General features: G+C 45.8%; 1 protein-coding gene across 2 annotated transcripts in view; it reads right to left on the reverse strand.

Moving 5' to 3' along the window:
- Positions 1-305: 305 nt before the first annotated feature.
- The window catches only part of KLHL3 (kelch like family member 3), a 114,288-nt gene continuing 91,114 nt past the window's right edge, over positions 306-23,479 (reverse strand). Inside the window, exons 9-15 of one of the 2 annotated variants that reach the window (XM_032592920.1) lie at positions 16,942-17,059; positions 16,359-16,556; positions 14,779-14,880; positions 11,290-11,418; positions 8,093-8,233; positions 5,730-5,873; positions 306-1,770 (exon numbers count right to left, since the gene is read on the reverse strand). In XM_032592920.1, the coding sequence (XP_032448811.1) occupies positions 1,742-1,770; positions 5,730-5,873; positions 8,093-8,233; positions 11,290-11,418; positions 14,779-14,880; positions 16,359-16,556; positions 16,942-17,059 (861 nt within the window). In that variant the 3' untranslated portion in view covers positions 306-1,741. Of the gene's footprint in view, positions 1,771-5,430; positions 5,874-8,092; positions 8,234-11,289; positions 11,419-14,778; positions 14,881-16,358; positions 16,557-16,941; positions 17,060-23,479 lie in introns of those variants that run through there. The other variant, XM_032592919.1, reaches the window with a different exon arrangement.

The following is a 23,479-nucleotide window of genomic DNA, read 5'->3' on the forward strand; positions in this document are numbered from 1 at the left end:
GGGGGGAAGCCAGTCTCCTGCAGTATCTGCTTGGAAGTACCCCAGGTATATCAGAAGTCTAACATCAGGTTTCAGAAAGCCCTTTGGCTCCTGTAAGTGGGCCCCAAATCAGGGAGGGTTAAACTCCAGCCCCCACGGTGTGACACAACTTCCCAGACACAAGGCCTTCCCTCCTGATGCCACAAATTCCAACATAAACGACTTGCTCCTTTAGGAAAGGCTTTTTTCTTTCTTTCTTTCTCTTTCTTTCTTTCTTTCTTTCTTTCTTTCTTTCTTTCTTTCTTTCTCTTTCTTTCCTTTCTTTCTCTTTCTTTCCTTCCTTCCTTCTTCTTTTCTTTTTCTTTCTTTCAATGAAAATGATTCCATATGTCCTTAAATATCTGCCCCCTCCAGATGCTTGAAGTCCTGCCATTAATTTTTACTTGTGAATTATCAAAGCTCTTATCAAGCTCCTCTTTTAAAATGTAAATATCCCTGAGAGAGATCACTCATCCAGGGCATTTACCACCATCTCCTCCCTCTCAGGAAAAACAAGGAGTGGAGGATTCCGAAGGATGGAGAAAGGGTACAGGCCCTGGAACAGGGGGAGAGCACAAGAAAAGGAAGATGAGGACATTGGACAGACTTGGCCAATTGACCACTGGCATCAAGTGCTGAGGGCCAGCCCCAGCTGATATATACTCCTTTGAAGTCATCCGTGTCCACCTAAATCACACATGACCCCACCCAAAGCAGGGGCAAAACTATCTTTGGGTTTGGAGGTAGGATGACCCTTTATTTATCCTCCAAACCAGAGCACTTTTGAGAGTAAAATGGGATGCTGTGAATAATTAAGCCTAGATAACCAGTATATATGGGGGTCTGTCCTATCACAGGAAAACTCAGAAATAGGATCCACTCAGACCATTTTAGGCAGGCACTACCTTACCACTTTGGTTTGTTGTTTTGTTTTTGTTTTTCATGTATATATAGATTTTTTTTTCTCCAATGTCACTCAGGGCTTCTCCAAAGAGCTAGTTTTCCCAGCTGAAGAGACACAAACTCTCCTTAACCTGAATCCACACATCAAAGACCAGTGGCCCAAGGATTAGGCAGTTGTCATCTGCTTCCTGGAGCAGAGCCCAGGGAGGAGCTGGGGAACCCATCTGTTCCCAGTTCTAGCACAAAGAGGGCATGGTACAGATTCAAGAATGACCAGCTCTTTTGCAGACAGTGCCAGTAGTCAAGGCCAGTATGTGGGCATGGTCAGGGCAATGCCCCTCTCACTAGTTGCTTCTGGACATTTCTGGCCTCCAGAAGACAGCAGCTTTAGTCATCTCAGGGTTCCCACGGGGCAAATCCAGAAGAGAGGTTTCTGTGATTTGATTTTTAGCATAGAAGGATCAGTAGTAAAGAAATCCAGTAGATTGTCACACATCCCCAACTTAGTGAAACACCATGGTCTATACACATACACACACACGCACATATACACACACTTCAGGTTCTCAGGTATTCCCATAGAAACACACATAAAAAGCCCAAAGGTGCTGGAGCTGTCAGGAACCCACTGCTCAGGGAGGAGGCAGGTCACCAGCCTTCACGCTGGACGCACTTTGCCACATCGCCACATGGGAGGAGGGCACTTCAGGCTCCACCGCAGACTCTCGCAGCAAGTGGCCCCCCAGCATCATGGTGCTGCCATTGTCAGTCACAGGCAGCACCCCTCCCCTCCCACACCTCCTGGCAGTGGGAGTTGGGGTCACAAGGGTTTGTGAATCACAGCAACACCTAAGATGAAGAGGAGAGAGAGTTAGCAACTTAGCTTCTCCAAAGTTATTCAGAGTCCCAAGGAGTTCATGAGTCCAAGCCATCCCAAGGGCCCCAGGCAAGGGAAAGGGGCATGTTTGTATCCAAACACGGAAGGGCCTGTGGACTCAGGCTGCCGGCCGGTGGCTGGCACTTTCCCACTCTCATGGCCAACTCCCAGCAAGATACTTGAACTCACAAGCACAGTCCTTCAACACCACAGGTTAGTGGTCTCCCACCCCCAGCCCCTGCATCATCACATGTACACAGTTTCTATGGTAACAACTCCTTTCCCGATCCCAGGACTCAGCTGACCAACACTCAGCACCTTCACCAGACCCCCAGAGGCGGCTCCACAGATCTACATCTGTATCACTGTAAGAGAAGTGACAGTGATTCGTGCCTACTTTTAGGAGACACTGAATATGAAGTGAAAAGAACACTGGACTGACTTCATGGAAGTAAGATAAACCGAATTCCACTTGTAGCTCTGCCACCACTCAAGCTGTACTCCGGCCTCAGGCAAGTCCATTTACCTCTTTAGGCTCAGCTCCCATACTATTTAAGGCCACCCAACTGAAAGACCCCTCTAAGGCTAAATTCTACTTGGAAAAACACTCCAGGGGTGCCTCAAAGCAGGGCTCAGTCGGTTAAGCTTCCAACTCTTGATTTCGGCTCAGGTCATGATCTCACAGTTCTTGGGATCAAGTGTCACATCAGGTTCTGTTGCTGACAGCTTGGAGCCTGCGTGGAATTCTCTCTCTCTGCCCCTCCCCCACTCTCACACATGATCTCTCTCAAAATAAATAAATAAACTTAAAAAAAACCAAACCAGACATGTCTGTGTGTGTTAACGGTTTTAGCCAAGTTGAACCATCCTCCACAGCTAACTTTGTGAATCCACAGATGACCCTAGAATCTCTGTAATGTGGCAGATACCGTCGCTTGATTCATCCAACTTCCCTTCTCCATGCTGTCCTCTATTGTAGAGAATAGCACCGTACACACTCAGCTTCCCAGACTCCCTTGCAGCAGGAAGTGCCATGTGACCCAGTCCCGGCCAAGATCATTGTCAATGCACATCTGCCAGTGCTGCAGCTGTGCCTGTTGTCCCTTGTCCCACCTCAGAGGATGCTTACATAGGGCCCAAGGCAGCAGCGGCAACTACTGGTGTAGCTGGCAAAAGAGAAAAGGGAGGAGAAACCTGGTTCTCCAACGACAGTCTGAGCCCCTTGGCCAGCCCTAGACTTCTTTCTGCCTAAGACAAATAACACGCCTTCCTTATTTAAGCAAGAACCTGTCAGTTTTTCTGATATCTGCAACTGAACAAAATCCTAATTTACAGGTAAGGTCTACTGGTACAGCGTAACTAGAGCCTCACTTTAACATATTTCCATGGCTATAAAATCTGGTTGCAGATGACACTGAGAGAACAATGCTAAAAGAAATGCCAGGATACCCATGTGGTGAGATTGTGCTAAGATATCCATTGCATATGAATTCTGGATAAAGGTGAAGGCAGAAAAGCTCTGAGGTGGGCAACAGCAGAGTCTCCAGACCCAGATGGGCTGCCTGACCCTGAGAACATCTTGCATGCACCTCAGGAATCTCTTTCATAATGCAGCGTTTTTTTTTTTTAAAGTAGGTTCCTATATTGCTTTTTTATATAAACTTCTTTTGATTATAAAAGTAAAATATTCTCATTTTGGGAAATTTGGAAAATGCAGAAGAACACAAGGAAAAGAAATTTTCTAATCCCTTCATACAAAGAGAATCACCATTTAAAAAATTTTCTTTATGTTTTTTTAATGTTTTTTGGACTATTTCCTGGCTTCTGAAAATAATCCTGATCATTTACCAAGGGGACGTTACGTGCCAGGGAAGGCACAGTACTAAGTGTTCCACGTATTACCGCACACAAGTTGTAAGAGATGTGGTATGATTTTATTCTCATTTTACAAATGAGAATACAAGAGGTTCACTCAGACCGATTACCCACCCCAGAGTCTCCAGGGCAAGTAGCAGAACTGGAACTCAAATTCAGATCTGATTCCAATATCCATTTTTTTAGGTGGTAGCTCTTCAAACGTCCGTGACCCCAGGACTACCTGAGTGAGCTCAAGTGGTACATACTTTGTGCATTCTCCCTTTTTAACCTAACAGCCTGCCACAAACATGTTCTTATGACATTAAAAACACTTCCACTGTAAAAATATTCCACAGTTTAACTACTTCCTGATGGCAGACACTAAGTAGCTCTCTGCCCTCTGCTATCATAAATAATACTCCAAACAATAACTATCCATAAATCTCTGCATTTCAGACCATTTCTTTAGATTCTTAAAAAAAATGGATTCACTCAGTCAATGGACTTTAACACAAATTGCACGTTTGCTTGTATCCTTCTCACCTGCTTCTAGAGGGAACAGACAATAAAGGAGTGGACATGAAATATTCAGCACATATATGAAATTCTAACCACTTATACCTAAACCTTCCCCTCTCATTAAGGCCCAATAAGAGCCAAGGGAGGGTCCCTCACTGGCCTTGCTGCCTCGTACTCGAAAATGCCCTGGTCTTGCCACTACAGCTTTGAAAAGAAAATGAAAGTACTGGTTTTAATAATTAATCTTGAGAAAAGAATCATTCACTCAAAGACCAAAATACCTCTAGCATCTTTTATATTTAGTTGAGAAAAATCCTACACGAGGAAAAAAAATAAATTAAGTTTGCTGCAATTGAGGACCTGTCTTGACAAAATGTGATAGGAGCCCCTTTAAGCCTGCATGGTACAATCTTCCTCTGCACAGAAATCCAAACAAGACAGAGTGATTGACCTTCTAATATAAAAAGGGAATAAGAATGCTGTTGGAGTCGTGGGGTAGACTAAAGGAGATAGTGGTTGTAGAATACGTAGGGTAATACCTGGCATGTTCGTCTGTGCTCAGTAAATAACTGTTAGCCCTAACTATTCCACTTCCTGGAAGACAAGATACAAGGAGCAGGGAGGGCTACATGCCCCTGCCATCAGCAGCACCCACTGTGGTCCGACCTCCCAGACCTCACCAAACCCATCACACACTCCCTAGGAATGAGCCTCTACATTGGCTTCATTCCTATTCCTCCCTCCAGCCTCATGCCCGGAATAGTTTCTCCCCCTCAGCTGGGGTAGTACAAAGGACATGGGCTCAGGAGTCAGACTGGAGTCTGAATTCTGACTTCGCCATTTTTTTTAAAACCATGTGGTCTTGGGCAGGTTCCTTAAGACTCTCCAAACCTCAATTTCATCATCTATAAAATGGAAAGATACAGTCCCATTCATCCAGAAGGTTCTTGAAAAGATGACAGCAAATGTACACGCTGTACCAAACACATTGCCCTGTGGTACAGGGAGGGAGCACCTGGCAAAGGGCAGCGAGCTGTATGATGGGAGCCCCCCCCCAAAGTTTAATCATGCCCCATTTCCTCCAGGAAGTTGTCACCTGTCGTGTCCTAAAATATGTACAGCAGAGCACATTCCATTTAGAAGTTATGTGGACATCACCTTGTATGTCCTATTTCATGTAGACAGACCTTATCTTTCCAATTAAACTTGTGTAAGGCAAGAACTGTATCTTACTCTATCTAGGAGCCCAGAAATGGCAATGAAATTCTAAAACCTCTTATGACAAATCAGAGTAGTTGGAAGCGGCTCCCTGGAACACAGGTGTCAAAGAGAATTCTGGGGCTACCTTCAGGTTCGCTGGGGGAAAACAGTGCTAATTATGGGTATGTGTCATGGGCACAGAATGGAAGAGTGGTGGGTGACATGTGACAATTATCTGCCCTCTCTGGAGAAGGCGCTTAGTCCCAAGTTCAGCAAACTCACCTCCACCCCCACCCCACACCCTCTGTGCAGGGGTGGGTGAGATGAGGGTGGAGTCGGAGTGAAGCGCACTGACCTGCATAGCTCCGCCCCGTGCTCATGTTGGTTGGCAGCAGCGTCCATTTGTCGGTGACAGGGTTGTAGTACTCCACCGAAGCCAAATTGCAGGATCCATCATCCCCTCCAACCACATACAGGAGCCCATTCACTGCACACACCCCTGTGAACCAGAGGCCAGAGGAGACATTACAGCAGGAGTCACCAGTGATGGGAATGGATGGGAGACAGATCTGGATGGCCCTGGAGGTGCTCCTCCTCCCCTTCAAGGTAGCTCCAGGAGCTAGTTCTTCGGTCTCATTGTGTTCAACCGAAGGACATGCTGACAACAGCCACTGGGCTCCGAGGATCCCCCTTTCTAAAAAGGGGGAATCACTGCTACATGTCCCATGGACAGTTCCTGGTCCCTGACCCTATCAGTACTTAGAGCTTACCAGGATGGGCCCCTCTCTACTGGAGCATTGCCTACTGGTGCATGCAGACCTCTCATGCCCAGACTAAGGGAACCTCACCCACAGTACTACTGCTCTGCTTCTAAGTTTTCCCTGATAAATGCTGTTAGATCCCTCTTGTGTGGTTATGGCTACGTCTGTGATGCCTTTGCACTACTTAAGTCTAAATCCACACAAAGCTCCCAGGGACCAGGCATCCCTCCTGCTCTGATCTCACCGAGGGCTGGTTTGAGGGCAAGGTCTCATGCAGCAGGGACTCAAGGGTAGGAAACTGTTATTTTGCTCATCAAGAGCTCAGTCAGTTAAGTGTCCAACTTTGGCTCAGGTCATAATCTCGCAGTTTGGGAGTTCGAGCCCATTGTCAGGCTCTACGCTGAAAGCTTGGAGCCTGGAGCCTGCTTCGGATTCTTTTGTCTCCCTCTCTCTCTGCCCCTCCCCTGCTCATGCTCTGTATCTCTCTCAAAAATAAATATTTAAAAAAAATTTTTTAATTAAGAGGCCATAGTCCTACATGTCTTTTTTCAAAATGAGACTAAGGGGTTGGTGATGTTCAAAAAGTTGTAATTATAAGTATTGATGAAGATATATCTCAAACACTGGTGAGAAGATAAAATGTACCACTTTCCTGGATGGTAGTGAAAGCACGTATGCTCACTCAGGCTCAAAAATTTTACTTCTAGACTTTTATTCTAAAGAAATAATTTTAGATGTGTGCACTGATTAGCCAAAGGACCATTTGTAATAACAAAAGTGTTACTGATAGAAAAGATGGAAATAAATGTCCAACAGTAGATTAGTTATTCAAATTATGATATAGCCATTTAAAATATCATGTAAATATATTTCATGTTATAATAAGTTATTCATGGAAGATTTTAAAGTGGATTGGAAAAGGAGATTATAAAATAGCATCACAGTGTGATTCCACTTTTGCTATTAAAAAACAGAAATATCTGTATGTAAATGTGTACATATACGCACATCTATTTTTGGACTCAAGACACACTAGCTGTGTTAGGTAATCCCTCGAGTGTCTATAATCTCTCGCTCATGTGGTTTAAGGCCAAGTGCCAAGTTACATCATGGCGGGCTTAGGCAATGGGCAAATTAATAACTCTCCTCTGTTTACACTTTCAACATGTGAGCCACAAATGAATTTAGCAAACTGGTAACTTGATATAAAGGAAATAAATCTGCCAGAAAGTCACCTAGTTGTCTTTCCAGCCTGGGAAGCTAAGCTAAGTCAACACCTTCATAGAGTAAAGAGGATAAAGTAAGATATAATAACAAAGGACCCGAGCCAGAAGACAAAGTTGTCAAAGGAAATAGTTTAATAGGGATGTCAGGCTCCCGGAATAAAAATCTAAACCCTCTAAGATAAATCATTCCCACAGGAAAGAAAATGGGAAGGGACAGAGAGACAGAAGCACAAAGCAAGGAAAATGGGAAGTGTTCCCACCAGAGAATGAATAAGGGGACTGGTTACCCCTAAAAGGAAGGAGATGGGTTTCAGGTGGGAAGTGAGGGGTTCTCAGAACCAGGTAGTGGCAAAGAAAAGATAGAAGCAAGCATCATTGCCTGACCATGTCCACACAGCCTTGTGCTTAGCTACCCAACAGAGCCATTGGACAGGGGGCTTTGACGGTAATCGGAGGGCTTTTCTGGGTCTGTGTCCATGTGTGCACAAAGTCATCACCCTTTGTTGGAAGAGGAAGAACCCCCTGCATCTACATAGGGGACCCTGTGGCTAGCTTTTGTGGTCCCTGGCTCTCCCCTCTCCCAGCCCAGAGCCTAGCTGGCAAAGGGATACTCCTGTGTGAGGTACAAGCTTGGGCCCAGGTTCTGGGAGTCTCTCCCTTCTGCTTTTCTTTTGGAGCTAGTGTTCACTCCCAAACCCCACAAGGACAGAAGGAAAGAGCGGTCATATTACCTGCGTTGCGCCTGCACATGTTCATGTCCGCCACCTGCTTCCAGGTGTTTGTTCCAGGATCGTAAACTTCAACACTTTTCCTCACCAGGGGCCCGTCATGCCCGCCTGTGGCATACAGCTGTCCACTGAGGACCCCGACCCCTGAAAGGCAGAGTACAGTGTCCCAGCTTCAAGCTGGCTACCGCGACCAGAAACCAGGAGGCCTGGAGTCCAGTCCTGGGCAACCGTCACCAGCAGGGTGACATGAGGAGTCCTGCTCTGTTCCCCTTGACCTCAGTGTCCTCATCCGTAAAACAAATATGACACCCTGACTGCCTCCTACAACTGTCAATCTGAGAATTCCCTAAATACAAAGCAAAAATGACCCTGTATCTATTTAGAGAAACATAAATATACATACATATGTAACATGTATGTGACCATGTATGTATAAAATGGGGAGAGAGGGTTCCTATGCAAAGAAATAAAGTAAAAAAAAAAAAAAAAAAGGCTGAAAGAAATCCTCCAAAATATTAGAAGAAGTTATCTCCAGACGGTAAAATTACATTTGTCCTCCCGTTGGCCTGTCTGTGTTGCCAAGTCTTCCTACTCGTATTCCTCAGCCTTCAGTTACACTAGTTGAGTAAGAGGAGTTAAACCTGGCAACTAGCCGCGTAGCAGGTGCACTGCCATCATTACTGCGCAGACCTCCCTGCATGCCCCAAAGCAGAACCCGTCCTTTCTGCCACACACTCTCCTCTTAGCTTGTAGAGGGACATTACATCACTCCCGATGTTGATAGGCCCGAGCTTGCTTCTAGCATGGCATCGTGTACAGGATTCAGTGTCATCTTTTAAAATCTTTCAGTGCAGGTCACAGAAGGAAGGGGAGTGGAAACAGCAACAGACCTGGTGTCTGGGACACGTAGGTCTGGACGTGTGTCTCTAACTTGCTGCCAGGTGAAACTTCCCCTTTTCTAGGCCTCAGTTCTCCCATTTGCAAAGCAACATGGCACACGGGCTACCTCGCCCCACAACAGGCTGCATCACAATCAGGTGGAGAGATTTTGAAAATATAGATTCCCAGGGCCTCCCTCCCAGAGACACTGGCTGGGACTCAGAAAAGGTACCTCAGGTGATTGGGTTGTGCAGCCACGTGTCAGACCCAAAGACTCAATTTCTAGGATATAAACTTCACACGGACAAGGACCCTATACTATTCAGACTATTTCCCTGTGCCTGATGGTACTAGGTCCTTGTTTGAATGCCAAAATATGTAAAATACCATCTAGCAATTATGCTGGTTGTGCTGGTGGTTCCTCACAGTTGCCCTAAACTAACAGCAGATGGTGGTGTTGTATCAACAATGGCTATCCAACGGACTTGGGTATAATGAAATTCAGTGTGTTCCAAAGCAGCCTCATCTGCCCCTCTCCCAGAACTAGCAGAGCCTGGGTTCCAGTCATGGCCTCTTTACCCTCCTCCAACCATCTGCGAGCACTGCTCACACGCTATTGAAAAAGAAAGCAGCATTCCAGGTCCTCAGGGTCTCCCCTGCCCTTCTGCAGCCTCTTCCACAAATGTTCACACTGATGTCTCCTGGACCTAAAGCCACCATGGCTTCCAGCACTTCAAAGGGCCAGAAGTAGCCAGAGGCCAGAGTCTGGTTCTTCAGCCACCAAAGAACACCCACCATGCAGGTTCTCAACTCCAGAGGTGAGGCTTCCCCTAATCTTAGGGATGTGAAGCGTATAACAAAAGCTGACCTGGGAGCCTGAGGCCAGGGCTCTGACAGTAACTTGAGTCAAGAGTCCACCTCTGGGAGAGGGAGCATTCCCTAAACTGAGGTCACCCAGTGCCACGGCCAGTAGAGTTGCCACCATCCACGGCCAGAGCAGCCCCAGTGAACTCCACACAGTAACAAGGCCTGGGCAGTCTGGCACAGACAGAGCAGTTCGCCTCCAGAGGCAGATCTATGGCAGATGGGGCCGGTCTGTGCTAGGGGCTCCACACGGGGCTGCCCCTCCACACTTGCTGCTTGAGATGCTCCTAGAAGCAGCCCCATGTCTCGGTGCCATTCCACTCCTCCTCAGCTGTCCCTACATCCTTGAGCTTTGAACTTGCTCTCACGCCTAAAATCACAGAAGATTCCTAGGAAGTACAAACAAGACTCTACCAAGACTCTCTAAACCAAAATTACTAAAAGAGCTCTAGGAAGGGAGAGGAACCATGATATGTGTGCATTGAACTGGCCCCTGGGAACATCTACTGCAGCCCACTCATTTCACATCTGAGGAATCAGAAGCCAGAAAGGGGGAAGGGACTTGCTCAAAGTCACATGGCAAGTTCTAGCAGACTCAACACTAAAGCATAGGCCTCCTGACTTCCAGGCATTTGCTCCATGTTCAAGGAAGGCCAACTGGTCAGAATCAGCAAATACAATCTCACTAAAAGTAGTATTCCACATACAAATGCTTCTTAAATGGGACCATACACCTTTTTGTTTTCTAACTAGTGATCACACAAAAGTTTTTGAATAATATTAAAATAGCATTAAGGAATGCTGAGCAAGTAGTCATGTGTTTGGAACTGTAAAGTGAGAACACAATTCAGTCTTAAAAATACAATAAAGAAAAAAAAATGCACACACAAAAAAGACCTTGAGGACATTATGCTAAGTAAAAGAAGACAGAGAAACACAAATAACATATGATGTCCACTTATATGTAGAGTCTTAAAAAAAAAAATCAAAGCCCACAATACAGAGAACAGATTGATAGTTGCCAGGGGGAGGGCCAAACGGGTGAAAGCAGTAGAAATCCTGACTCTACCAGTTATATGACCTTGAGCAAATTACTCACCCCTGGTCAACTTACTTTCTGTTAACTGGAATTTATGTTGTGTCTACCTTTTAGGGGCACTGGTGAGGACTAAATAAATTGAAGGTGCTTATTAGGATGGCACCTGACACGCAGCAAGCCTTCACTTTTCAGGGATGCAGTTATTTCCACAGAGATGGAAGGGATGATGGTGAAGAGAATATTCCCTGCGAGAGGTTAACATGTAAGTGCTTGTGTCGAGCTGGAAAGGTGCCAGTGGGAATACAGACGTTAAAAGCAAAGAATGGGAAGGTGAAGTAAGGAAGAATGTTCAACTGTTGGTCTCCGGACCCACCTGGGAGTGGATCAGACATAGCCTGCGCCCTGAGGCTCCTCGTACCTGCGCCACTGCGGCGGGTGCTCATGTCTGCCACATAGGTCCATTCATTGGTTGCTGGGTTGTACTGCTCCACGGTACTCAGGCACTGGCGGGAAGCCCCATCATAACCCCCGACAGCATACAGCTTCCCTGGAACAGACAAAGTGGTTGAGGGTGGTGGCAGGGACAGTGGCACAGAACTGGAGCTTGGCTGAAACTCCATTGTTAACCCACTGGGGCACCTTCATCGCCATGAGAGTTCAGGGCCCCTTTCCTCCAGAGGACCACAAACCAGACTATGCATTCTTCACAATTCTGCCTTCTACTTCCTCTTAAGCCATGAGGCTCCTTAATGCAGTTCAGAGCATCTTTCTAAATAAGCACCCTAAATACCCAATGCAAAGCTATGGCCTGGCACCACTGTGGCTCAGCATATTCTTGCTAGTGAACTATATTAGATCTTCTCCAGAATAAGGCACCCAAGAAATAAAAAGCTAGTGGGGCCCAGCTACAGGCAGGCAGATTGACTTTTGGCTAATGGCTTACAACAGCAGACAAAACAAATATGAGAAGATATTCTTCAGTGAGAACCCAAACCGTGACTTTACCATACTTCATGTGCTCCATCCACAATTCCAGCAAAGGGAACATGTGGTCGCAGCATGGTGTGTGCACTCTGGGCTGGGGTGGCTGGAATTCATCGATAGGCTCTCTTGTGATCTTTAAGCCATGCGCAAGATCACTGAAACACCATTACGCATAAATAAAAATACCGTAAGTTGTTATCTAAAGGCATCATTTCTGCCTGGGGATGGACATATGCGGTTGGACGAGGGGCAGGAAATCAGCATTTCAGCTCCGCTAGAGCAGAGATTCAAACTTGAAGGGTCTCTTCTTTCTCTTCCTCCCTCCCTTCTCTCTCTCCCCGCCCCCCGTTTGTGTGTGTGTGTGTGTGTGTGTGTGTGTGTGTGTGTGTGTGGTAGGGGCAGTCCTACCTCATCTAGGCCTAGGCCTCAGACCTATGGGGAGTAATGGAGTTATAATAAGGATCTCAAACACTAACTGTAGACTAAATAAACACTGCCAAATGCAAATCCACTTAATAGAGTTACTAACCAAATGAGGTGCTTTTTTTTTTTTTGTCATTATGTGCTTTCCTGAGGGAGAAATACCAAAAATAAAACTACTATCTGGAAGTGTGCCATTTTTTTAAATTAGAAAGAAGCTCAAACTGCTGTCATATCAAATATAAAATTACTGGGGCACCTGGTTGGCTCAGTCGGTTAAGCGTGTGACTTCAGGTCATGATCTCACGGTTTGTGAGTTTGAGCCCCACATCGGGCTCTGCGCTAACAGCTCGGAGCCTGAAGCCTGCTTCGGATTCTGTGTCCCCCTCTCTCTCTGTTCCTCCACTGCTCACACTCTGTCTCTCTCTCAAAAATAAATAAACATTTACAAAAATGTTTTTAATTATTTATTCTTCTATCATTGAGGCTGGTTTTGTTTTCTGCCCCAGAGTCCTTTCCAGGGACCCTTCTAAGAAAAAAGGGACACGTCCTCCCCAGTTCTGCCCTTACGTAAGCCAGAGCACAGATTCCTGACCCAACAACTCTTCCAGGGTCCAGGCTGCTCCCATGACACAGGCTGGCCAAGATGCAACAACCTGCCCACCAGCTGCCCTCTGCTCGCCAAAACCTAAGTCATTCAGGTGTGGAGGAGATGCGGAGCTCCCGAGAACAACCCCAGTGTCATTCAGACCAGACAGCCATGACAGAGGACAGAGAGAGGGCAGGGAAGACTGTGACCATGTGGAGAGCCCTATCTCCAAGGCCACGGTGAAGCAGAGGCCCCTTAAAATCCTCCTGAAACATTCTCACCAAAGCTATGAGGAGGACACACTGCAGCCCCAAGGTGACCCACAGCCAAAGAGCTTCAAATTCAGAATGGACAAGATCAACAAATTCCCAGGCTGTCCCCTGTCTCAACAGGCACGCTACAAGACAGCACTTCCTCCACACACAGAACATGCTCACACAAGCCCTTGTCAAGGGGAGTATTTCAAATCACGACCACGAAGGCAACTTCTCTAACCTGCCATCAACCATCCTAACCTTGCATCAGCTGAAAAAATACCGACTCAAGGTTTCTCCTTGAGTCTATTAACAGGGACTTGCTATTTTTAACCCCTACACTATTGTTTAGTATTCCTGGCTGAGGAACAAGGGAGGAAATGGGAAGGTGGCTAGACAAAGCACTTATATTTGGCAGACAAATCAATTTCTGTTTCCACCAGGAGGATGAGATTGCAAGAAACAATTTATCTTGAGAGGAGGACAAAATCCTTGCACTCACCAAAATGACTCATTTAGTATGTTAGAATAATATACTTCTAAATGAAAATTTATGCAATACTGGTGCAAACCAAGAAATGCAGTGAGAGAAAATATTTCTACTAATGTCTGTCTAATCACTGCACATTACACTCTCCCTAAAGCAAGTAAGTGTGTTCTTGTGGATGCATAGGAGATGGGGGGGGGGGGTGGGCAGCAGGGAAAGACAGAGACAGAGACAGAGAGAGAGGGAGAGAGAGAATGCCTGCGTACATGTCTAAATGCATATATTCCAGCTACATTCCCACTTCAGGAGAGATTAATGAATCAGTGTCATCCTATAAAGTATACCATTTTTTTTCCCAAATAATACTCTATGCTTTAATACAGTGAATTCACACATATTTATAAAATCCCTATCAGCATTTGCTAATGGTCTGAAAGAGTGTAGCACAATGGAAAGAGCACGGAGTTAGGAGTCAGAAGACCCAGGCTCAAGGACCAGCTGTGCTATTTACTAACGTTGGGCATATTACTTGCCCCTCTGGCACTTCATTTCCCCATGTGGAGAATGGAGAAAATCTAAGCCCTGTCTATCTCCTCCAAAAGGATTTTGGGAACAAAATTTATATATAAAAGAGCCATTTATAAACTACAGAGCCCTCACTGGGCCCCGGATCTCACTACTCTCACCTGCCTCACCCCACACACCTTTCCTGACTTGAGCAGGACTCTGCCACCAACCTGTCCTGCAGTGACAGTAATCAGACCTGGGAAAACATGCCCACCTCACTCGAGGCTCTGTTAATGTGTTAATGTTCACCATATAAATAGGAGGACCAAACTAATTAAATAAAATGAACCCTCACCCCACCACATTATACTCCTACATTCTATGTTGACTCTAGATTCCTCAACCTATAACACAACTGTTGATAAGTAGCCAAAGCAACAGGCTGGTGTCTCCCCTCAGGCTCCACTTACTCCCCCCAATACACCTGGCCACCTGCTAGCATGAGCCAATAGCTGCACCCATCTGCGCCTTAACTTTCTTCATCTGTTCCATCAGGATCCCTGAACCTGACTCAGAGCAGTGATGGGAGGAATAGAGAGCCAGGGTGCTGGGACAAGACCTGTGGGCTGGGGCAGGGACGGGCCGCCGCCCACTGGTATTCCTTACCCTCCACGACACCCACACCCACGCTGCTCCGCCGTGTGTTCATTGGGGCCACGAAGAACCACTCGTTGGTCTTGTAGCTATAGGCTTCCACCGATGCTAGGCCTGGGAGACCAGAGACTTGTAAGATTTTTACTCATGAGGAGAGGTGAGGCCTCATCTGGTGGGAAGGGTCAGAAACCTGGGGATATGGCTGAGTACCACCTCTACCTTGCCATGCAGCCTGGGGCACCTCCCTGATGCATGTCCTCAGTGTGTCTACCTGAGAGGACCACAAAGGCCTGACTCGCGGTGGGTCACAAGTGGACATGGGGATACAACAGAACTGCCCTGCAAATGTAAATCATTACATCTACTGAATGGAGTAAAAAACCTGAGATTGCCTCACTTGAACATGTTCTTTTCTCTTTTCTTCCTCTACCTAAGAAGCTAGAAAGCTGAGAACTTAGCGTCCCACAACCATTAGGGGTGACTCAGTCAAGAAGGCCTAAGAAGAAGTCTGATGGGCATTTCTGAAATAGCCTTTGTTTTTCTACACCAACCTGCTTGATGCTACCTGGAACACAAATGTGCCGGCTGGAGCTGTCACAGCCATCTTATGATCAGGAGGGTACAGCCAAGAGATGTTTAAAGAACCTTGGCCCCAATATTCTTGAGCAAGCAGATGAAGTTAGCAACTGACAACTCCGGGACGTCTTCCTTCATGGGTAAAACAAGATCTCTCATTTGTTTAAGCCACAGTTTAGCGAGGTTTTTCTACTCACAGCCAAAAGCAATTTCTAGAAGAAACAATGCCCCACTCTCTTTTTTTGTCTTTATTCTCAGATCCTACCCACTAGAGGCAGCCTCTCAAGGGGCTATAGACCCTAAAATATTATGAGAGAGGCAAAGAGAAGAATTGGAAAGGTTACCAATTGGTAAGGACACAAATGAAAATTCAGAGAAGTAAAAAATATTGTTTTTCACATCCCTGGGGGCATTTCAGTGTTAACAGAGTTACTGTCTATAGAGACATCCACCTGGAGGTATAGGAAAGGTGAGATAATCTCTCCAAGTTCATGTCTACTAGTAGTTTCTGATTTGAGCTCTGAAGCAACACAGAAGCCAGGAGCAATGGAACGCACCTGTGGTGGCACAGTCTGACAAAGCTTCGTGGGGCAGTAGAAAGGACAACGGATAAAGACTGCACGGCCTGAGCCAGGTCTCTTCCACGGCTTCCGTGTCCATCCAGAAGAGGGCTCTGACAGTCCTGAGATGCCCTCCAGCTGAGCATGCTCTCTTTCTAAGTCTCATCTTTTTACAAAAATGGGTTCCCAAACAACAGAAAGGAGAAAAGGGCCTCATCTGAGTGCAGGAGCCTTCCAAGAATCCTGGAAATGATACCACCCATGTGGGCAGTTACATATTCCATGTGTAGAAAGGCCTGGCTCTGGCAAACAAGGTAGGAGCTGAAGAAGGAGGAGTGTGCTGTTGAGGTAGCTGTGGATGGACAGAAGGCTGACCCAAGAACTGGCTGAGCAAACCAGGGTTGCACTGAGGGCATGTCCCAGTCTAGGAGGAGTGGGGACCCATCCCGGACCTACCAGTGCTTCCATCAAAGCCCCCTACGGCGTAGAGCAGGTCATTGAGCACGGCTGCACCCAGAGTGCTCCGGCGCTCCTGCATGCTGGCGATGGACGTCCACTGGTCCTTCACACCATCATACACATCCACCGTCCGCACGCGCAGTGAGCCGTTAAATCCACCCACAGCATACACATGACCAGCCATGAACACCACACCTGAGGCACAGGAAACCAAGGCATCGAGGTCATCTCAGGCGGCTGATCACTCGTGCTGATGAGTGACAGTGCGGGGGCCAGGCAGTCACATGAATAATTCTCCACAGAAAGTGATCTCCAACTTTACAGAATAGGAAGTCATTGAGGGACTCACTGGATTTCTATTCATATATGCTTTTCCAAGGGTGTTTGATTCAAGCAAATACTGGTACTAGCTTCAAGTCCCTAAGCACATAGCAACTACCCCAGAAGGGGTAGCCAGATATTGGGCAAGTGGGGAATGGAAAGGAAGAGAGTCTGTAATGCACACGTTTGTGGAAACAAGGAGCAATTCAGGATTGCCAGCAGTAAGCAGAGACAGACTGGGGAAAGGCAGGCTGCTTACCTGCTCTGCATCTCCTGGAGGGAAGCTCAGCTATCTGGTCCCACCGATCCTCTTCAAAATCATAGCATTCCACACTGCGGATCGCCTTGGGTGCCTGGCCACCAACCACAATCATGACCTCCAGAAAGACAAACAGACATTGGCTGGGTCTCCACAACATGTGGATTCATGAATGATCAATCCCTGGCACTTCCACATGCCAACTGCCCAGGGTTCACGAATGATCTGCCATGCCCGTTGATGACAGAGTTACATACATGAAGATGCTACCCAGAATCACCAACAGATAGACTTTCCTTGCACAGTCAGTCCTAACAAACAAAATTGTAAGGTCTACCCTTCCCAAAGACTTGTGCTCAGGGCTACGTTGGTGGTACATGTAGCCACTCAGGACATCTACAATCTCAATGCCCTCAAGGATTTGAGCCAGGGGACTCAATTCTTTTATCAAAACAAAATATTCCAAAATACATATATAAACTTGAATATATTTTTGGAATAGAGGGCAGAACTTGGATGCATGTTTAAGGTAAAATTACTTCAAAAATATTTCTGAATACACAGACTACAGGAGGGCACTTATTCATTGTAGTCTGGGACAAAACTGTGAAAGACTGCTTTGGGGAAGTTCCCAGAGAAATGTATTTAACTGATGATGTTCTGAAAAATCGTGCTAACAATACCATCTCCACAAGTAAGGTAGTAGCTACCACCGCTGGTCACTGTGTGAAATGCCTGGTCATTTACTCATCATGTTAACTCTGTGAGGTAGATGTTTTCCGTATTGACAAATAAGGAAATTAAAGCTCAGAGAACATAAACAAATTGCCCAAGGTCACACAGCTGCAAGTGGAAGAACAGAGACCAAAAACCAAGTCTACCTGATGGAGAGGTGAAGGCAGTCCCACCCCTCTCCTGCTCCAGACACAAGGTCCACGCAAAGACAGCTCACTACATCTGCAGGTCACATTTCATTGGTGAGTCAGGAGATGAATTTTATGGATTGCAACCAACATACTTTTAATAGAGCAGCACAGAAAATATAGGAAGGGTGTTATTTCATGAAACAGTTGGTATGCTTATACACATGTGTATGTGTCTCCCGGATCACAATTTAAACAGATTTGTTAGTGTGGGGTATAGTCAGGAAAGAAAAAAAAAAAAAAAGCCACTGCTCCAGCTATAGTATTAGAACTGGAGCATTTAATTGTGGTATCCCTATTGTGACTTTGGTCACATGTAGCAAAGTTAACAATCGTATATATGTTTTAATAAACTGGTACAAGTTCATGGTTGTCTCCATAACAACATCACTCTCACGGCTATTCTAAGAGGCCTTCTTACATGGCGTGGAAGGGGTGGGAGTCACAGGCAGCCAAACAATAGGAATCACAGGACATTCTCATTACCTGTAGCTTGTATTATGTACTCCAGTTGTTCTCAAACTTCAATCACCTTGAGGGTTGTTAAAACACAAAATGCTAGGCCCCCCTCCTCAACCCTGCCAGAATTGCTGATTCAGCAGGTCTGGAGCAGGACAGAGACTGTGCATAACAAGTTCCTGGTTGATGCTGGTACTTCTGTTCCAAAGCATCTATCATACGAGGAGGCAGAACCAGCGCTGACTGCTATTGCTCATCAATCATTTATGTCCCAAGATTCCACATCCAGGCCACCCACTGCCCATGTGGGTGGTCACAGCTGTCTGTGGTCAAATGTGGGTAACCAATGTTCAAAAACTCAGAACTCAGTTCTGACTTCTGGAACATTCCAAAGGAACCCAAGACACCCAGTGCAAGATTAGAGTTGCTGCTACTGCTTCTGGAAATAAACATTCTACATTTGACTCTCCATGACACAGCTCAAAGGGTCCACTGCTCTGTATCAAGAGCAGCCCTCTTCAGAGAAAGCCTGAATTTGACATTACTTCCCATCTGTAATTCTTTGCTTAGATAGGCATCCATGACAAGTTTAAGGGGCAGTTAGGAACACAGCCTTTTGGCAAGCTTCAGACAATGTCCACCTTATTCCTCCAGGGCCCAGTGACTCGCCGTGCATTTTTAAACATGCCTAGGACATGTACCGTCCTTCCAGTTTTTAGTTGGTAAAGCTAAAATGAAGGCACAATACTGCAACGATTTTCCATGAAATCTGGTTCTGGGGACTGGGTTAGAATAAAACCAGGTTTTAATTTTCTTTTTACAGTGACCTCAGGCACTCAACGCCTTCCATTCCCTCTCCTTGAAACATTCTCCCCCATTCCTGATCCCTCTGCTCTAACGCATGCTTATTTTTCAGGTCTCAGTTTACATGTCACCTCCTTCAAAAGGACCTCTCTGATCTCAAATCTGAGTTAATGTCCCTTCTCAGAGATCACACATGCCCTGTGTTCTCTCATTAAAACTGGCCCACACTGTGTTCTAACCTCCTAGTGACCTGGTCTCCCTGCCTGGATGGTGAGCCTTGGTGGGGAAAAAAATCTATCTGCCTCAGTCACCAAGATAACCTCAGGGCCTTCTGGTGTCAGGTAAAAGTAGGACTCAGATATTTATTTGGGATAAGAAATGAATGAATGGCAAGGAGCATACGTAACAAACCAAATTTTAAAAAAATACACGGTTAAATCAAAGAAAATACACAATCCAGAATGTCACTTGCTGGGGTTAATACATGTTGGCCACCAGATTACAATTTGAGAAGCAAAAAATAAAGAGAGAAAGAGAGAGCTTTTTCCATCTTTTCACTCAACCACCAGAAGAAAGACAGTTTATTCTTTGTACAAGTTATCAGGCTTTCTCTGTTTAAAAAAAAAAAAAAAAAAGGCGAAGCTTTCGAGGAACCTCACCATGCCCCAGAAACAATCTTACACCAGAAGTAGGGAGGTACATTCATATTGGAGAAAAAACGAGCACTTGTCTCTTGAGAATTGTCGTAGTTACACAGAAGCATTACTATACAAACGCAAAAATTCCAATGCTAAGGTAAAACCTGAGTAGAAAAACAACAGGAATACAGGACAAGGTTTTCAAAACGAACTTCCCTTTGAGCTCATAAAGCCACTGTTGAGGGACGACTGTGAACGTTAAACCTCATACAATAATTTGGGAAGAGTAATTATGAGCTTGTGTGGAGCAGGACCACTGGTTTCTGAAAATGCAGAGATGGCTCAAGGCAGGAGAGGAGATGCACTTTCGGCTTCTTTCACAGGCCTAAGAAAGCCAATTTCTATGGCAAGCTTTGCAAGAGGCCACCATACAAGGAACACTATACCCGTTGTGTGATCATGCTGAGTAAAAGAAATAAATTTCCTATCGTGAATACTAATGGATGGTTGTTTCCATAGATACCTGATCCTAGCAACCAATTAGACAAAAATGAGTATTCCCCAATTCTACATGCATTACATCTCTAAAATTATAAACCTCTAGCTACTTAGGAAGATCATAAGATGTCAGGGCATGAAGACATTTAAACGATTCTCTCCTACAAGCCCTTATTTTACATTTCCAGAAAAACTCAGCCCCACAATGCTCAACGGACATATTTCTTTCTTTCTCCAACACCTCTAAGTCCAAAAGATTTGTCATGTCTATAATAGAAATTACTGAAGCAAATCGGCTTATTTAACAATTGCTATTTTTAACATGTATCTTTTAAGGTAACCCTGAGGAAGATCTACCAGGGATCATATGGGAATCACAATAAAGAACTGGTTCCAGGCTAACAATTATGCTAGACCAAATAAAATGTAATCATGTTGAAGGACAGCAGTGTACTCGGGAGTCTTGCAGGGCACTGCAGGGTCCTAACCCCAAGTCTCATCTGCCACCGTGTTGAAGGCTACAGGAGTTCTGGTGGATGGAGAGTTCTGGTTGACAGAATACAGGTAAGCCAGACTCAACCATGGACGGCATGGCTGTTGGATAACTCCCAAGGAAAACACTGTCATTGTGGAAAGTCCAAATGGCCATTTATTTTAGGGAGCTTAGTGAGACCATGGAAAGACTACCTGATGATTCCTTAGGAAGGAAAGTTCACTCCCAGCCTAGCGAGATGGTTTTTAAATAAATATATAAGACTATCTCCTCCCACGGAGGATTCTGACTCTAGCAGCATGACTGGAGCAGCGAAGACATGTTAGTCACTCCTCACAGAGTATGACAACCACTCTGTGTGAGAACCAGGAGGTACCCAAGACTAGCCAGGGAGAGGTACAGCAGGTGAACAGAGCAGAGACTTCTGGCTCACTTGTGAGTCAGGATCCTAACCTCTAAGTCATCAGACTCTCCAGTAGGGTGATAGGAACAACGTGGGCTCTGTACACTGTTGTCATCAGGCAAGAGTGGAGTGTGTGTCCAAACTCTCTTCCATGACCGGTGAGCTGGGCAGAAGGCAGGCCCAGCCAGTCGGTCCCTCGGGCCAGGGCAGGAAGCGAGACTCTCTCTTACCCTGGTGCGTGGGGCCGCAGGGCTAACACCAATTCTTCCAAGGAGCATGTCGAGGTCGAGGCAGAAGACTTGTCCCCGCAGGTTCCTGAGCAACAGATGCTCTAGGCAAGGACCGACAGCCAAAGCGCAGAGACAATGGGAGTTGGAGAACCAGGAATGTGAGAGCAAGACCCAGGGAAGACAGGAGTGAGAATATGGACTTTGGAGTCAGGCACATCTGGGCTCAAATAGCAGCCCAGTCACTAAATAGCTGTGTGACCGTGGGCAAGACATTTAACCTTGCCAAACCTCACTGCCATTACCTGTAACATCAACATAATAGGATGTTTCTCTCGTGGAGGCCAGGAGCCTTAAATGTCATAAAGCACTTAGCACACAGCTTGGTAAATCGTATATACTAAATGTTAGCTTCTAGTATTTGATCAACACCAGCATCATTACTATTGTTTAAAACAGTTGTTAAAAAACAGACTCCCAATAAATGATAGAAAAGGACACTTACATGATCTGTAAAGAGAAGAGTGAACACCACTAATTCCAGGGTGATGGTGGGACTTTTTGAGGGCCCCAGGGTGTTTTCTAGGTGTGGCCTGGGTCCATCTGAAGGATCAAGATGGAAAAGGAGCAGTGCCGATCCAGGAGCCTGGCCCAGGTGAGAAGTCATCCTACCCACCCTGCCAATAGCCTTTTCTCCAACACCATCTACTGGACAGCCCAACTAGGGAGGAAGCTGCCTACTTCTGGCCCAAATGGCTTTTCGGTGTCATTTTAAAATTGCTGAATAGAGATGTCACTTGAACTGAAATGACAGTGCAAAGTGCCAGGCTCAGTACATCTCCAAAGGCTCATTTGCATCTTGCTGGGACCTCATTTCTCTGCTGCCATCTGTGGAACAGGGTAACGTAGGAGTGTTTTGAGCAACTGGGAGACAGCCTCTGGTTGTCCATGGCAACCCAGCCTTGGGGAAGGACTGGGCGGTGCATGTGTGGGAGCCCAGATGATGCTATTAGCTGTTCCAGCTTGAATGTGTCAGTATGATTTGTGCATATGTGGCCCAGGAAAAAACACCCTCATTCGCCTCTACAGCTATCTCAAGGCAGAGCCCTATTTCTTTCAGGGAGGGAGCTTGACTGGCAAACAGGTTTGCTGTTGAGAACTGATGAAAACAGGGCAAATCTCTCTCTACCACTTTGTTTCTCAAAGACTGCTCTGTCAGGAAGCCTATCTGGACTGAATTCATGAAAGCCCAGACCAGCCTGCCCTTGCAATTCCTGCAGCTGTTCCTGTAGTCCAATTATCTCCTTATTTTTCTTCCTCCACTTATTTGGCCACTTACCTATTTCTATCTCGAGTTTCTTTCCACACAGTACCCAGCAAAAATGCTTTTATGAAATATGGAAGCCATATAATAGAACAGTTAAAAGCACAGGGTCTAGTACCAATCATCCTGTGTTTGAATCTCAGGTCTACTATTTGCTAGCTGGGATTTAAAGGTGTGTAACAAATTATTTAATAGTCCTTCATTCAAGAGATGGTATTTGATTCCCCTTCCCTTGAGCGTGGGCTGGACTTACTGACCTGCACCCAGCAGATAAAATACAGCCAAAGTGATGGGATATCATTAGGAGAACAGGTTATAAAAAGACTACAGTTTCTGTCTTGAGCATGTTCTCTCATTGTCTTGCTGTAGAATCACTCACCCTGGGGGAAACTAGTTGCCATATCATGAGGACACTTGGGCAACTTAGGGAGAGGCTGAGAGGGTAAAGAAGCTTGTAGAAACTTGTAGAAGCTTCTTGCCTGATGAAACAAACTCACCATGACAGTGAACTTAGAATCAGATCCCCCCCACCCTGCAACCTTCCCCCTGCCAAATAAGCCTGGAGATGGCTGCTGCCCTAACTGAGAGCTCCACTACAAATTTACAAGAGGCCCTGGGCCAGGATGACCCAGCAGAGACACTCTGGAACTCCTACCCACGGAAACATTAAGATAATAAACCTTTATTGTGTTAAGCCACCAAGATTAGGTAATTTGTAACACAGAAATGGATAACTTAGTACATAATGAGTAGGTGACATAACCCAAAA

This window comes from Lynx canadensis, chromosome A1, assembly GCF_007474595.2.
Source record: "Lynx canadensis isolate LIC74 chromosome A1, mLynCan4.pri.v2, whole genome shotgun sequence".
Lineage (NCBI taxonomy): Eukaryota > Metazoa > Chordata > Mammalia > Carnivora > Felidae > Lynx > Lynx canadensis.